This window comes from Setaria italica, chromosome V (genome assembly GCF_000263155.2).
Source record: "Setaria italica strain Yugu1 chromosome V, Setaria_italica_v2.0, whole genome shotgun sequence".
In the NCBI taxonomy this organism is placed as follows: domain Eukaryota; kingdom Viridiplantae; phylum Streptophyta; class Magnoliopsida; order Poales; family Poaceae; genus Setaria; species Setaria italica.
Genome location: NC_028454.1, coordinates 42,605,726 through 42,622,146, shown reverse-complemented (window position 1 = coordinate 42,622,146; position 16,421 = coordinate 42,605,726). Strand labels below are relative to the sequence as shown.

The window sequence follows — 16,421 nt, the reverse complement described above, 5'->3', positions numbered from 1 at the left end:
ACTTCTTCTTATGTTTCTCCTAGAAAATGGAAGGGGAGCTCCATTTATTTGTGGGGTGGTAGGGGTCTTGAGCCCCTTGGACCCACAGCTAGATTCGCCTCTAGTTATAAACATATTCAGCTAATAGTTACCTAATATTTAGTCACATCTATTAGCTACTTCCTCCGTCCCAAATTATAGGTCGTTTTAATTTTTCTAGATGCATAGATATTATCATGCATCTAGATATAGGGTATATCTAAGTGCATAACAAAGTCTATGATCTAATAAAACTAAAATAACCTATAATTTGAGATGGTAGGAGTAGCTAACTATTGACGATAATGGATCCAAATCAAACCTTATATTAGAACATCCAATCTCCTTACATTGCAACACTTTTATGAGTTATCAGTTTGATCGTTATAACTCATCCAATTGAGAACGATCAAATGTGTTTCCTGCTAAACTTTGTTTGATTGAGTGTTTATTTGCTTGGTAGCAACATTTTAGTGATTTTTAAATTTAATTGTTAAGAAATCATATATTTCCTGGATGGCATCCTTAGCCTCTTTTTTTTTTGGCAGGGACATCCTTAGCTTTGAATCGTCTAAATAGGTTAACAAGGTGATTTCGCTATATTTTATATTGGCCATAAGAAAAAAAAATATTTTTCCACATAATCAGTTTTCCAAACATATCTTTGGGCGGACATTTTATATTTCTCAGAAAAATGTTTAAGTTTGGTGTGAGGAATATCTTTGGAAGGACTTGCAAACATATAAATATTTTTTCAGAAAATAAGGAACATTTATTATACACGGCCTAATCCTACTGGTGGAGTACCAGTGCCTCTGAGACCCCTCTGAGAGCGTTCTCGAACCCATCAAACCGCCAAGCAAACCACCCTGAGCAAACAGCTCGAGAGCTGCGGCGATCGAAGTGCTAGAGCGCCCATAAACCGCCGGGGGCGACGCGGAAGACGGCGGTCAGGGATGGACGCGCCGGGAGAACTGCAGTGCGTGGGCCGGCTCGAGGTCGCCGCGCCGCCGCCGGCGCGCTACCTCCGCGTGGGCTCCCTTCCCGTGCCTACCGACTCCTCCGCCTCCCTCCCAGCCCTCCTGCCGTCCCCGTCCCCGTAAGCCCCTCTCTCCCCACTCTCGCCTCCGCGCGCATGCTTATAGCATGCGCGCGGTTAAGGCATTTAGATGTGGTCCCGATCGACTCCAGTGGCCTGTTTTGAATGACGAGCGGCTGATGCTTAGGGTTTAAAGCGTCTCGATGTAATTTTAGGGTTTTTGTTTAGGGTTGAGGCTGGGAATTTGAGATAGGACGCGTGGGATTGAGCGCGCTCTATTCTGTGCAATTAGAAATATTTGTGTTTCTGATTTTGGTAGAGAGAACCCTTGAGATAGGCTTCCATTGACTGCTGAGGATAAGTTGCCAATTGCATATTATGTTCGTAAGTTGTTATGATAGGAAATGGTGATTGAATGCTTATGGTGAAATGAATAGCCATCACCTGTTTAGCCACGATTGGTCTGATGGATGGATGCAACCTACTTTGCTAGTTAAAAAAAATTGGCATTTTATAGCCTAGACACAATTGCCGGTTTGAGCAATGCAAAAGTCGAGTAGATGACTAGCTTAGTTAGGCTGATTGGGTGATTAGTTAATTTGACTGTTCTTGCAGCAGAATATACAAGGTAGCCAAGTTATAGAATGTGGTAACAACAGATACAGCTGTGCTTGGTAATGTTGCCATATATAAGTAATAGAAGTTTTTTTTTGAGAGATTACCATGATGTTCGGTCAAGAAGTGAACACTTTAATTTTATGTTTGGCTATAGACTGAATTAATCAATTAATTAATCTTGTTGATTTACTTTGGTGGTTATTGAAAAGAAAATACAAGGCCTGACATCTGCATGCACTTGTACTTCACCAGCCAATTGGACCTCACTGACACGACTCATGTGTGTCTGTTTGGGTTTGATCAACAGCACCATGCAAATACATAACATAGCACCTAGTTCTTATGATTCTGTTCGTGTCCAATGGAACTTCATGATGCCTTCAAATGCCTCTCATTCAGAGAATTACTATTTAATTCTGGTTGTAACAAAACATGCAGGACTGGAGCTCCAAGGTATCAAATGCTGCCACTGGAGACTGATCTCAATACTCTCCCTATGATTCCAAACATCCCAGAGAAGGTTTTTCCCAATGACGCAAAGAATACTGAAGGTGATCACTCTTGACCCTTAATAATTATAGTCTGATCAACAAAAGGGAGAAAAAACCCCAAATACTGGCCTGTGGTCAACATCATATTCGAGCTGTCCAGTACTGATACATTATATAGATTTGTGTGTAACAGTTCATTTCTTATAACAACCTTTATAACCCCGTCAATACTCTTCAGGATTACGGTATGACGGTGGACTTGTCAACCAGAACTTATCGAGGAAGTGCGAAGCACTAGCTGTGTCAGGTTTAGCAGAATATGATGGTCAAATAGATGTGATTGCCCCAGCTGATATTCTGAAGCAGATTTTCAAAATACCATACTCCAAGGCACAAGTATCCATTGCTGTGAACCGTATAGGAAAAACACTAATCCTGAACACAGGGTAAGTAGTTGGTTGCACTAGAATCATGCTAAATATAGTTAATACAAATGCAATGCTTAATCGTGTTGTAGGCCTGATGTTGATGAAGGTGAAAAGATATTCAGAAGACAAAATAACCAGCCTAAAGGATCTGATCCATCAATTTTTCTGAATTTCGCGATGCACTCTGTGCGAGCAGAAGCTTGTGACTGCCCTCCAAGTCATCAGCCTTCACAGGAGAAGCAAACTGCATCCGCAGTCTTACGTGGACCCTTTGACTGCAGGGAGGGTTCTTTTGATTCTCCACCATCATCTAGTTTTAGCACATCACCGTATCTGGATCAGAATAATAGTAAAAGTAGAAAAGCTCAGCAATGTACGCATGAAAGTCTGTACTTAGGAGCAAGGAAAAATAAGCAAAAAGCCAAAGGATCTGATCCTATCAAAAAAACCACTCGTGTTGGTGAAAAAAACAGCTGTGAGGTGCAAGAGTCTGAGAAGAGCAAGAAAGTGGGAAACAATGGATTTCGGAAGGTTTGCTTTTGGGAATTCGACAATTTCCATATGCTTTTGGGTAGTGACTTGCTTATATTTAGCAATGAGAAATATGTTGCAGTCAGCTTGCACCTATGGGATGTTTCTAGACAGGTATGTTTTCATTACTGTTGAATATGGCTACACACTTTACCTTTTTACCCCTATTGACAATTTTTTTATAGGTTACTCCACTGAACTGGCTTGAAGCTTGGCTTGACAATGTAATGGCAAGTGTTCCAGAATTGGCCATATGTTATCATGAGAATGGTGTTGTTCAAGGTTATGAGCTTTTAAAGAATGATGATATATTTCTACTGAAGGGTGTCTCAGATGATGGCACGCCTGCATTTCATCCACAGGTTGTCCAGCAAAATGGCCTCGCTGTCCTGAGGTTCCTTCGGGATAACTGTAAGCAAGACCCTGGTGCATATTGGGTATGTCATTTTTTCCCCCATTATTCCTAGCTCTGTGAAAATGTTATATTGAAGTCCCTTGATTGTATTGCCTGAATATCTCATCTTTTAGCAATGGTGTTCTTGCCTGTTGTCATTCATTATACTGAACCTTTGGTTTTTCAGCTGTACAAAGGTGCTGAAGAAGATGTCATACAGTTATATGATCTGTCTATCTTACCTGAAAAACATACAGCTGGTGATCATAGATCTCCATGCGGTCCTATGTCATCCTTTATAAAAAAGGGGAGAAAGGATTCATTGTTCTCTCTGGGTAAACTCCTTTACCGTGTTGCTCACAGGATGTCCTTGTCAAAGGTACTGTACTTTGCTTGCTTACTTGTTGTTGGCTATTAATAAAGCAAAATGTTTGGACGATTCTTTATATATGCTTTTCAGGTGCCTAGTAACAAAGCAAAATGTGCACAATTCTTCAGAAAATGTTTGGATTTTCTCACTGAGCAGGATCACCTGGTATTCTATTCTTTATGACATTCTGTAACTTTTTACTGTATTAGTGTAATAGTAGATTTATGCCAATATTTGTTTTAAATTTTTATCTTCTAGGTTGTCCGGGCATGTGCTCATGAACAATTTGCAAGGCTCATCCTGAAATGCTATGAGGAGTTGGAATTGACATCTGAATCATTTATGATTGAATCTGAAGTTACCCTTACTGATCTGGATGATGATTCTCCAGAGTTGAGACTCGAGAATTTACCATCAAAACAAAATGTTCTGCCAGAGAATGGCAAGAATGAGCCAGCAGCGTTAGACAATATGTTGGGATGCTCACCGTTGGCGTCTTCTGGTACAACAGATAGTTCAGTGGAACCAAGCCATGTTGATGATGGTTCTTCATCTTCAGTTACAAAAGATCTTTCTGTGGATAGCTTGGTAATGTGTCAGACCGGTATATCAAATACAATTGCTGATGCAATCTCCTCTAAGTTCGCTGCCATACACCATATATCTCAAGCTATCAAATCCCTTAGATGGAATCGACAACTGCAGAACACTCAGGATGGTTGCAACGACAGCGCAGATACCATTTGGGAGAGGCCAGTTGACTTCTCTTCTTGCCGATGCGGTGATGTTGATTGTATTGAAGTCTGTGACATCAGGGAGTGGCTGCCAAAATCGAAAATGGATCATAAGTTGTGGAAACTTGTCCTCTTGCTTGGGGAATCTTATTTGGCACTTGGAGAGGCATACAAGAATGATGGTCAGCTTCAGCGCACCCTTAAAGTTGTTGAATTAGCTTGTTTGGTTTATGGGTCTATGCCTGGACATCTTGATGGTGATGAGTTCATCTCATCCATGTCCAACAGTTCATTGGGTCGGGAAGATGCTTGTCTAAAAACCAAACTTGTACTGGATGAGGCAGGCTATTGCAAAAGCACCAAATGCTTCAGCTATGAAGTTTCTTCCCAACGGTTGCCACCAAATTATTTATTTTGGGCAAAGGCATGGATGCTTGTTGGTGATGTCTATGCAGAATATCACAGATTGAATGGTCATCAAGCAAAGGTGGTACACAAGCAAAAGTCTCATGATGAAGTTAGAATGTCGAATGAAGTAGCATTGGAGGTCAAACGTCTTAAGAGAAAACTAGGAAAGGATAAGCAGAATTGTGGCACATGCTCTTTGATAAACTGTAGCTGCCAAAGTGACAGGGCAAGTAGTGGCAGCAGTGCAAGCAGCAGTAGTCCTGAAGCCTCCACCATCTATGGTCGAAAGAAAAATAAAAAAACACTTGGTAGGAACCACCAATCACAATATAAAGAAAACGGGGAGAAACCCACTACACAGGAAGCAATGCAAGGTTCTGAAAAGAAGCAGCATTGTGTGAAAGATACTTGTATTGAAAACAACTCAGTATCAAATGATGATGTGGATCGTTACAATCATGCCAGGGAAAATCAGTCTGGAAATGTTGATGGTGTTCCTGAAAAATCTCACACAAGTGTTCCCACTGTGAGGGATGGTGGTATCTTCAAGTTCCTAGGTGGTCCCAAACCAGGAGATATTGAGTACAACTTGTCTTCTGCTATTCACTGTTATGGTGCAGCCAAGGGAGCATTGTTCGCATATCCTGTGCATTCAGCAGAAACTTCCATTGTTCTTAAGAAAAGAGGCTGGGCATTTAATGAACTGGGCCGTTGTAGACTTGAAAGTAGAAATCTGGGTAGTGCTGAGATTGCTTTTGCAGATGCTATTACAGCATTTCAAGATGTCCATGATCACACAAATGTTATATTGATCAACTGTAACTTAGGTCATGGTAGGAGAGCTTTAGCAGAGGAATGTGTGTCCAGGATTGATGAATTTCAGAAGTATGATCTTCCTGAAGGCACATATATGCAATCCTTTAAGTCAGCCAAGTCAGAATATTTTCAAGCAATAAACTACTATTCAGCAGCTAAGAGGCAACTGAAGTATGTCAATACTGAAGTCGATAAAGTGCTGTTCCATGAGGTTTATACACAGTATGCACATACCTACCTGAGACTTGGAATGCTTTTGGCAAGGGAGAGCTTCTTAACCGACAGTTATGAAGGTGGACTCATTGATGACTCATCTAACATAGCAGTTCTAGAGATTTCAGCGGGTGATGCTTTTCGGGAGGCTTTGTCTACTTATGAATCCCTTGGTGAACATCGCAAACAGGAAGCTGCTTTTGGTCATTTTCAGCTCGCTTGTTATCAGAGGGATCTGTGCTTAAGATCTCTGGATTTAGTTGACAAGGAGGTTAAACAAAAAAATGAGGATAAATATCGTCAGAAAAGTAAGTGGTATGGTTCCCGAGCGGAGAAGAACTGGCTGAAGGCTTTAGAATTTTATGGTCCGAAGACACATCCTACTATGTTTCTTAACATCCTTATGGCGCAGTCTGCTCTTACTATTAACATATCAAATTCTTTCCACTCAACTTCGGTATGTTTTCCACCAGGTCTTGCTACCAGTTCCATCTCCAGCTTTTCAGTGTGCTAGAATTAGGTTTGGTAGCGTTCTAGAATTAATTTCAGTCACTGTTCTGTGGCATTTTGAAAAGGGCTTTACCTATTCAAAGGCCTTGTTCAGTGTGCTAGTTCATGGTATGTTTATTGTGCAGAGCAGTGCTGTATGCATAGAAGGATTATACCTGTTATGCTTTATGTTTGATATGATGCCATTATGGTTGTGTGGTAGGAAATTTTGTTAGTAACAACATTTTATTTCTTCCAAGGAGTAACCATTTCATGGAGGGCAAACTCTGAAAAAGCCCTTTTTTACGGCATACAAATCTGGCTAGAATCTATTACACAGGTTCATCACAGTTCATTGTAATTACCTGTAGGTACTAGGTAGAAATCAGCTGAGGTCTCTTGCAATGAGTTCACGTTTTATTTGCACCTTTGTTCTGTACATCTTATAGTGTAACCCAGAAGCAAATGCTCGTTTTGAGTTTTTCCCCATAATTTGGGCCTCTTCCTTACAGATGCTTGAAACCGCGCTGGGTCACTTGTTGGAAGGCCGGCACGTGGTCGAAGCAAATGAAGACTACTCCAACGATGTGGATCTGGACATAAAGCCGAAGTTCTGGAGCCAGCTGCAGAGCCTGCTGAAGAGGATGCTGGCGGCATCGCTGCCTTGTGTTGCCCAGTCCAGCACTAGCAACAGAGAAGCTGCTAAGCTGAAAGAGATGTACCGTCTGTCGCTCAAATCTTCCTCTCTGGGCCAACTGCATGCGTTGCACAAGCTTTGGGTCTCTTAAAGACTTACTTCACAAATAGTTGCTGCCTATGTTTTCTCGTCGTCATCTATCTTATTTTGTAGTTGTGACTTGTGAGTCGGCATCAATCTTATTGTATAGCTGTGAATCGTGATCACGCTGTTTTTATTGAGAAAATTCCCTGTGTGACGCTGGGAAATAGGAAATAGATCAATTCCGAAATTTTTAATCTTCCTTATTTGACACCGGTTCCAAGTTCCGTGTCTTTTATGATACTGCTGTGAAGTGACACCGTTAAATTTGACAAGAAAAGATCAAAGCACCCTTGGACCTTATCCATCCGCTGATCAATCCCCTCGGCATTTTCTCTCTTTCTCCCGACCCTCCTCTTTCCCACTCGACCTGCACCTCAACATCCACGGTCGGACATGGGCACGGGCAGTCGGGCCTGCTTCCGGCTCCAAAGCACATCTTATTTCCCCTGGATGAGTTAGTGACACCCGCCACCGCCGACCGCCGTCAATCCCGTCCCCGGCTCGTCGAGATCCCCACCAAATCAAGCTAGGATGTCATGTCACGGTCACCATGAGCCGGCTCCGCCTGCCTGCAGCTTCCTGTCTGCTTGGATTGGGAATCGGCGCAAGGGGAAATTGGACCCGGGGCTGCTTGGATTGGGGAGGGATGAGAGCATATGCCGCTATCTCTTGCGCTGCGTTTGAATGTAGATATTGAGATTTGGAATTTGAAATTGATATTGATATCTCCGACTGATTGGGTGATATGGAATTCGGAATTGGAGTTGAACCTCAATAGATTTGGAATTCGAAATTGATATTGATATCTCCGACTGTTTGGGTGATATGGAATTCGGAATTGGAGTTGAACCTCAGTACCAGGCATTCCTTCCACTGCCACCCCCTCATCCTCGATACCGAGGATAGCACCCTCTGTATTGGCTGGAATCTCCCCCGGTCCCCACGTCGCGTCTCTCTCTCCCTCCCTCGCAGCCCCTTCCACTTCGGCGAGCCGCGCCCTGCCTCCCTCCGCCGGCGAGCCCCGCCGCCTCCCGGGCTTCCTCCGCCGGCGAGCCACGCCGCCGTCCCCTGCCTCCCTCCGGCGGCGAGCCACGCCACCCTCCCCTGCCTCCCTCCGCTGGACTCCCACGCCGCCCCTCCCTTGCCTCCCTCCACCGGTGAGACGCACGCGCCCCTCCCTGCCTACCTCCGCTCGCCTCCCACGCCGCCCCGCCCTGCCTTCCTCCGCCGGGGGAGCCGCGCCGCCCCTCCCTGCCTGCCTCCGCTGGCCTCCCGCGCTGCCCTCCCCTGCCTCCCTCCCTGGGGAGTCGCGCCGCCTGGGCCCCTCCGTCTCCCACCTCTCGTCCTCCCCATGGGCGGTGGCAGGAGCTCCTTGACTCACCGGCAAAGGACAGGCGGCGCGGCTAGCTTGGTTGGGCAGGAGATTTGGGCGGCGGCAGGAGCTCCTTGACTCACCGATAAATTTCGATTTCACGCTTTTGCACATCCAAACAGGAATCGAATTGAAATGCTTCCAAGGATTCCAAAAGGTAATGCATAGTCATCCAACAATACAATTCGAATTGTGAACCAATGCAATACCATGACTGATTTGGTATTGAAACCAATTCAATGCCAAGCACAGCCTTGGAGATTTGTGTGTGGCATGATTGCATGAATCGCGGAGACTGGGAGCTGGGAGGTGGTGCCGATGTTGCTGCTTGCTTCCTTTTGCGGTAGAGAAAAGAACAGAGAAGGAATTGCAGGAGGCGCTGTATTGGTGGAGCTAGCTGGTCCGCATGAAGGAGATCGAGAGAGATATGCAGGTGGTGCTGTGGTTTGGAGCTGGTTGCTGGATGTTGTTCGGTGGAGAGGACAGGAAGCAGGTGCAGCTCAGTTGCTTGTTCGCTAGTGAGAGGCGGAGAGGGGAAATACTTCAGGTCTTCAGGGAGAAGGATACGGCTTTGTGCGCATGGCTCCCGGCGCAAAAGAAGCCGAAAGCCACCTGCGTACGCATCATCAGCAGCGGCGACCGGCCGGCGCTCGCGTACGAGTTGAAGCGTCCCATCTGCGGGCGCGGCCGGCGAGAGCGGGCAGCCGTTGAGCTCCAACCGGGCACCCGCGCCGCTGATGGCTGCCGTGTGGTAATGCACGTAGGGGTATTTTGGTCTTTTCCTATCAAACGTAACTGTGTCAGTTGGCGAATCTCACGGTAGTGTCATAAAAGACCTGAAATTTGAAGCGAGTCTCGGAAGATTAAAATTTCGAATGTCAAATTGGTAATTGGTCTATCTTCGAGTGTTACATAGGAAATTTTCTCGATTTTATTAGGTGTTCACTGCACTCTTGTTGTAAAGCTAAATATCTAACAGCAGTTAACGTTTCTGTAATTGTGTTCCGAACTTTAAAACACAAAATAAGGACATATTTTGTGAAGTGCCAGTGCATCATATATTTTTGTATTATAAAGTTAAAGTGCCAATGCCAGAATTTGTCCCCTACTTCGCCAAGAACGACCAGGAACTTGGGAAATCAGATCCTGCTGGCATTGAGCTGCTGCGGCTGTCAGTCGGTCTAGGAATTTGTCTTGACAGACAGCATAGCATGTAGATTGTAGTTGTGTTATACACTTGCGTATAGCGGTGAGATGTTCTTTACCCGGAAGGTAGTGTACAGGCACAAATCAGTAGAGGCCGACAAGACCAAAAAGTTTGACAGCAATGACGTGCATAAGAGGAACATGCATGATACATCGAACACAGAATCACAGATGAGCGTGCACTCGAAACCTCTTGAATATTCAGGATTGTGCTGGACCTATGGTCAAGGGCTCAAAGCACTCAAGCATACGTTATAGACTTTATACAAACATACACAAAATCAAAGCAAGCAGCTCTGCTTGGTTTCAAAACCTCACTGAGCTGGGGGGTTTACAATCACAAAGCACTGCACAAATACAAACCTCAAATACATCAACTTACATTCAGGAGCCGAAAAGGATTCTACTTTAAAAGAACGAGGATAGCAAAAGGAAGCCAACACCTTACATAATTTACACTCAGATGGGGGCAGTAAAACACTTGCTACATATCTTCAAACTAAGGCTAGGTTGTTTAGAAAGCAAATGTTTTGGCCACTAGCTTGGACGCAATGCGCTGGATGCAATCCAACACAATTTCTACAAAATTTCACAATTGCTCCAAGCTGGTGTTTTGACTAGAATGGGTCTTGTAACGGATTCTGTCTACATACTACAGTGGAGGGACTCAGGAAAAAAAAACATATGAAAAACCAGGCAGGCATACTGGATGATCCCTACACAAAGTAGTCTTGCCGCACAACAGTGATGAATTCACATGTAAGGGAGTCATCCTCTCTTTGTTTCCCAATATCGCCATTCCCTTGGATGTGCCAATATATTTTTGGCGGGAGTGGTGCATACAGGTCTGCAGTAGATAAACAGAAAAGCTGAGAATAATTTGGAGAAAGAAATCAATATCAGTTCTACTAAACTGAACAAAGATCTACCTGCTGATGAAGTTTGATCAGGTTCTCTAGTCGAATGAAGCACAACAGTCCCAGCAAGAACTGTAAGAAATCCACAAATCTCTGAGGCTATGTTGCTTGCTCTCTGCCCAGACCAATCCTGTGTAGTCACCAAAAAAAAAAGGTTTACTAACAAAATAGCATAGCACCACCAATGTTATGTGTTTACTGAAGTCACCCAAAAATGCCCCACCTTGAACATTATAGCACTTGCTAAAATGGTGAGGGTTGTGAACATGGCATAGTAGATGGGAGAGACAACTGCTGTATTGAAAGTATCCAGTGCCTGAAATTTAACACAACAGGCAGTAGCAGCGTAACACACGGTAAGTATATTAATTACAATTAAGAAGTAACATTGCAATTAAATACTGCAATGCACGAACTGATATTAGGTACTTCAAACACCCAAGTGACACTGCAATAAATTGGTCAATGTGGATGTGAATTTGGGACCTCTTAGACAACTTTTTTTAGGAAATTTATGACAACAGTTTAGATATGTTATGGGTGCACCATTTTGTGAAAAATTGAAGAGTAACAAGCTCACTTTTGATGTAACTGATCAGGCAACGGCATACCTTATTCAGATAAACTAATTGAATAACTATACATGTTGCTGAAACCACTGCAAACACCCATGTCTGAAAATAGCCAGCCTGGTTTATGCCTTCAATTGTAAGCTTAATGGCAATGCCCACAGCCTTTATGCTCATTACCTAATAATACCACAACAGCAAACAAAGTTCATATTATAAACACAACCAAATTTCACATTACAAACAAAACAACACAGATACCACAAGAAAAAAGAATCATGTACAGCACTTACCGTCAAGGATCCAATCACCGAGCAAATTCCAACATAAACAATTATGTTTGTTTGTCCATACCGCGGAGCACAGTACAGCATGAGGAACAGAGAAACTCCCACTGCTATGGCAGCATAGCAAAGGAAGGCTGCAATAACAAAATCACAGGACAGTATCAAAATATAAGTCCAGTGCGGTGGCAACTAGCTAAGCTATGGCAAAAAGGCATGGAAACTTACAAGGCTGTGTGGCCAGGTGCCAAATCTGCTCCACGGAACTAGGGGTCCTCTCCTGGGGAGCATGTAGGATGATCATAGTCGACCCAACAATGCAGAGACCACAGCCCAGCACACCCACCCGATGCAACTTCTCATTCAGTGTGAAATGGGCTAGAACAGCACTGCACACAACAAAGAAAAGTCATCAGAAACATACAGAGACACACTCAGAACAAACCAGCTGAAGCATTCACCACTATACCTGACAATAATACTGAGTGCGCCCAATGGCGTGACGAGGACTGCAGGTGCAAACATGTAAGCGATGAAATTGGCGATCTCCCCAACAAGCACTGCAAATTTCCAGTTTTGATGAAACACTTGAACACAAGTTTGTCATGATTAAGAACAAATGAGGCCAAGGGAACCGTTTGTGATGCTTACTGGTTACCATCCCGACCCACCAGAGTGGCTCCAAGAGGTAGCCATACCCTCCGACACCTGAAATTTTGGATAATTCAAGGAAGGTCACGTCGTCTGTTATATGAAATCGACCTCTATCGGGCACAAAGGAGCGGCCTTTGTCACATTTCTCGGCATATAGGGTTTGAATTAGCATCCAGGAACGAGAACGACCTAGAGCACGACGAGCGGAGTATTCGAGAGAAAGAAAAACTGCGAGCAGAGCAAGACAGCGTCTTCGGGGAGTGAGGACGGGGGAGGGGCAGGTACCTGCTCGGATGCCGGCGGCGCCGGCGCGTCGGAGGCCCTTCTTCTTGACGATGAAGCTGACGCCGATGAACGCCGAGGAGGCGACGGCGAGGAGCGAGCCCGTGAGGTTGGCGGCGAAGAGGTCACCGCCCGCGGCGCCGGACGCGATGGGGCTCATCGGTGGCGTGCGGCGGCGCGCTGCCGGCGCATTTGAAGCGAGCCCCCGGGCTCAGGTTCGGAATTTTGGGGGGTTTTTGACCGGCGATGCGCGAGATGGGGTCGAATTGAACGGAGGAAAGAGGGGACGGGACAAGTGTGGCCCGAGATGGTGGAATTTACTGGACAGAGGATGATGATGATGGGTTGAATTGAACGATCGAGATGGGGTTAAATTCCCACTTCCTTTCGTTTTCTTTTGTTTGGGAGTTTGCCTTGCCCTTGCGTTGCTTGGAATAGATGGATGTTGTGCACTGCCAGTCTCTGCCACCAAGTGCCGTGTTCGGCTTGAAGTTTGGGACTTCGGCCCTGGTTTAGGCCATGTTTAGTTACTCCCAACTCCCAACTTTGACACTATGCAAAAAGAAGATTCCCCATCACATCAAACTTGCGGTACATGCATGGAGTACTAAATGTAGATGAAATTAAAAACTAATTGCACAGTTTTGTTGTATTTTGCGAGACGAATCTTTTGAGCCTAATTAGTCAATATTTGGACAATAATTCACAAATACAAACGAAACGCTACAGTGTGCTACAGTGCTGTAACAGTAATTTGGCACCTCCCAAATTCCCCAACTAAACAAGGCCTTACTTCCCTCCAAACTCCCAATTTTGACACTATGCAAAAAGAAGATTCCCCATCACATCAAACTTGCGGTACATGCATGAAGTACTAAATGTAGACGAAATCAAAAACTAATTGCACAGTTTTGTTGTACTTTGCGAGACGAATCTTTTGAGCCTAATTAGTCAATATTTGGACAATAATTCACAAATACAAACGAAACGCTACAGTATCGCATTTATGGCAAAATGCCAATTTTGCAACTCCCAACTTGGGAAGTAAACAAGGCCTCGGTGTCATTGCGAAAATGAATAAGGGGGTGTTTGTTTCTTTACGTTCGTAAATGAATAAGGGGTGTTTGTTTCTTTAGTATCTCCTAAAATTAATATTTAGATACTAATTAGGAGTATTAAATATAGATTAATTACAAAACTAATTGCATAGATGGAGACTAATTTACGAGACGAATCTATTAAACATAATTAGTATATGATTTGACAATGTGATGCAACAGTAAACCTGTGCTAATGATGGATTAATTAGGCTTAATAGATTCGTCTTGTGAATTAGCCTCCATCTATGTAATTAGTTTTACAATTAGCTCATGTTTAGTTCTCCTAATTAGCCTCCGAATATTCGATGTGACATGAATTTGACTAAAATTCAAACACCCCTAAGACCTCGTTCGGCAGCGAAGGCAGTAAAGAATTGGATCCTGTCACTTCAGTTCAAAACTTCAGGGTAACCAAGGGATTAGATTTCTGATTTTCGAAGTGTCCCTGCAGGAAGGCCAGGGCCTGTGCTTTACAGGTTCAGAGAATCACAGCACGCGGCAGCCACTACACACAGTCGTATAGGCAGCATGGATATCTTTAGTGCCAGAAATCTCATTGACTGCATAAACCTCAGTCACAAAGCAACATATGATTATCCTCACATTACATAAAACCCTGCCTTAGAACATGACCAGAGTCTTGATGAGCTAAAAATTAAATTAGAACCTAAGAAGGTAAACATCTCCTGCATCTACATTGAAGCACATCAGGGTGATCATCCTGAGAAGCCTACGCCGCAATGCAGCAGACAAGTCTTCTTCGACTGCACATCAGAACAAAACAAGATGGATCAGCATCCTTCATACATGTCTAGTAATTGACAATCAAAAGCACAGATTGCTACAGGTAGCAATTGCACACTACTAACAAGCATAACCACACAGCCAATCCCAAAGATCACTAGCAAAAGCACAGCTCTGCAGCAATTTTATTTTCGGTTCATCCGGGCAAGAACAAACTGAACCACCAACAGCCGTTTATTACATCATGGACAAGCACTAATACATCCAGCATGGCACCTGGGCGTCCAGTCTTCACTGGAGTTCCTTGAGGAAGTCGGCGTGGTCATGAAACTTTTGAACATTAGACATTCCTTAAAACAATTGTTTATTGCTGCTTTCTATAGACAGATTTTGAACGTCGTTTTCCTAACTAGTGGCGTTTCATTTGGTCAAAACTGCTCTTTCTCAGTCACTCAGATTAAAATTATCTCTTACCTCTCAAGGTTTCAAGGTTTTTACTCATGGTTGTTACTCATAATGCTACCAGTGCATAGGCAAACAAAACGGTGGTGCATATGAAATGAACCTCATGATTCTGGAGTGCACTCATAATAGATGAATGATATATAAGCACTTCTCGGATGACTTGCAGTAACAAATGCAGTTTACAACTAGATCAAGGGCAGCAGTTTTTTTTGCTCCTTCGGATGCCTCCTTCAGAAAGCTGCTCTGATTTCTGAAGGAAACAGCTGCAGAAGCAAAGCCAGAGCATCAGCCCCAGGCAATGTGTGCTGTATGCCTGTATAGTGTATAATACTTTGATTGTCCCAGGAAAATCTTAAGCAGATGCCACCAACCAAACCTGAGAAATAAAACTCTTATACAACAACAACAATGCCTTTTATTCCCATCCACATACTATAGATCAAGGGCAACTTTACTGATCTATTTGCACATCAAATTTAGAACTACAGAACTACTTTATGCATGGTCTCTATCCATATACTATATTGGTCTGAACAAAAAAACACAAGCAAGCTGAATGAGCCAATCAATCAGTCTCTGCATTTCTTGATCCGGCAAGTGTTGGAACCGGGCGAATCACTGCACTGCAGCCTAATTAATGCAAATAATTGATTACCAGGAAGGCACACATAAGATGTAACAGTTCTAAAACATGCATCAGTACTTCAGGACAGCATGCATGGTTACACACGCGCATACATCTGTAGCTGAGCCAATCAACGCAGATCCAAGAAACTCAAGAACCCTAGGCGATGGGGAATGGAGATCCAATACACCCCAAGAACAATCGAATCCACTACACCCTAGGCTATGCAACCTCAAGAACAAGAGAACCGGAGGCTCTTCTTCCGGACGGAGAACCAGTTCGTATTGAACAAGAAGAGCAAGAAGGGACGGCGGGCGGCGGGAGAAACCGAACGAGAACTTACTGGGGAGAAGGCGACGGAGAGGGTGGAGGCTGGACGGGAGCCGGTCGCCGTCGAGGATGTGCCGCGCCGCCGCGTCGTCGCCTCGCCAGGATGAGGTCGGAATGTCTTCCGGGCCATGGAGGCGAGGAAATGGCCGTTCCTGGCCTGTTTCGTTCCCGGGCCAGTCCAAACCGAACGGGCTTTTCATCGCGGGCTGGTTTCCAATCTGGCTGGAAATAATACAGGTGGAACGGGCCGTTCCGGGCCTCATTCCGGGATAACCGAACGGGCCCTAAGGTGTCATACAGACTACTTGTTATACTGTAGTGCTACGTACAGTAGCATCCTGTGCATTTAAACTTCTGCTTGTGTTTTTTACCCCTGGATGTAGTAGTATTTTCAAATTTAAGGTCAGCACCGAAGTTGATCAGAGCAGTGATGGTACCACGTGACAGGTAAGATAACAAGTTTATGACTAGGACCAGTGGACCACTAGGCTGTAAAACCCATCAGTATGGTCTGTTCACTGGACTTATAAGCTGGTTGAAAAG

The 16,421-nt window shown here is 44.2% G+C and overlaps 2 protein-coding genes and 1 long non-coding RNA gene across 3 annotated transcripts; 1 reads left to right on the top strand and 2 right to left on the bottom strand.

The window, feature by feature from the left end:
* The first annotated feature begins 839 nt into the window (after positions 1–839).
* Positions 840–7,529, top strand: LOC101770980. The gene is made up of 9 exons (XM_004970680.4): positions 840–1,117; positions 2,114–2,226; positions 2,405–2,612; positions 2,684–3,239; positions 3,311–3,562; positions 3,707–3,898; positions 3,980–4,054; positions 4,148–6,517; positions 7,062–7,529. The coding sequence occupies exons 1-9, from the start codon at positions 975–977 to the stop codon at positions 7,335–7,337; spliced, it is 4,185 nt and encodes a 1,394-aa protein (XP_004970737.1). The 5' UTR covers positions 840–974; the 3' UTR covers positions 7,338–7,529.
* Positions 7,530–10,086: 2,557 nt separating this feature from the next.
* LOC101770568 (probable magnesium transporter NIPA7) lies at positions 10,087–13,037 on the bottom strand. Its single transcript, XM_004970679.4, has 9 exons — positions 12,618–13,037; positions 12,330–12,386; positions 12,148–12,238; positions 11,907–12,067; positions 11,688–11,815; positions 11,437–11,574; positions 11,049–11,141; positions 10,838–10,955; positions 10,087–10,755 (listed from the first exon to the last, which is right to left on the bottom strand). The coding sequence occupies exons 1-9, from the start codon at positions 12,772–12,774 to the stop codon at positions 10,625–10,627; spliced, it is 1,074 nt and encodes a 357-aa protein (XP_004970736.1). The 5' UTR covers positions 12,775–13,037; the 3' UTR covers positions 10,087–10,624.
* A 1,078-nt stretch (positions 13,038–14,115) lies between these two features.
* Positions 14,116–16,051, bottom strand: LOC111257259. Its single transcript, XR_002677679.1, has 2 exons — positions 15,892–16,051; positions 14,116–14,478 (listed from the first exon to the last, which is right to left on the bottom strand). It is a non-coding gene; the product is annotated as an uncharacterized LOC111257259 (long non-coding RNA).
* Positions 16,052–16,421: the final 370 nt, after the last annotated feature.

Coding starts and splice junctions, on each gene's coding strand:
- LOC101770980 (XM_004970680.4), top strand. CDS start 975: ATGGACGCGCCGGGAGAACTGCAGTGCGTGGGCCGGCTCGAGGTCGCC. Junction 2,613..2,683: donor ACACTAATCCTGAACACAGG/GTAAGTAGTTGG, acceptor ATCGTGTTGTAG/GCCTGATGTTGATGAAGGTG. Junction 3,240..3,310: donor TATGGGATGTTTCTAGACAG/GTATGTTTTCAT, acceptor ATTTTTTTATAG/GTTACTCCACTGAACTGGCT.
- LOC101770568 (XM_004970679.4), bottom strand. CDS start 12,774: ATGAGCCCCATCGCGTCCGGCGCCGCGGGCGGTGACCTCTTCGCCGCC. Junction 12,387..12,617: donor CGCCGCCGGCATCCGAGCAG/GTACCTGCCCCT, acceptor CCAAAATTTCAG/GTGTCGGAGGGTATGGCTAC. Junction 11,142..11,436: donor AATTAGTTTATCTGAATAAG/GTATGCCGTTGC, acceptor GTTAAATTTCAG/GCACTGGATACTTTCAATAC.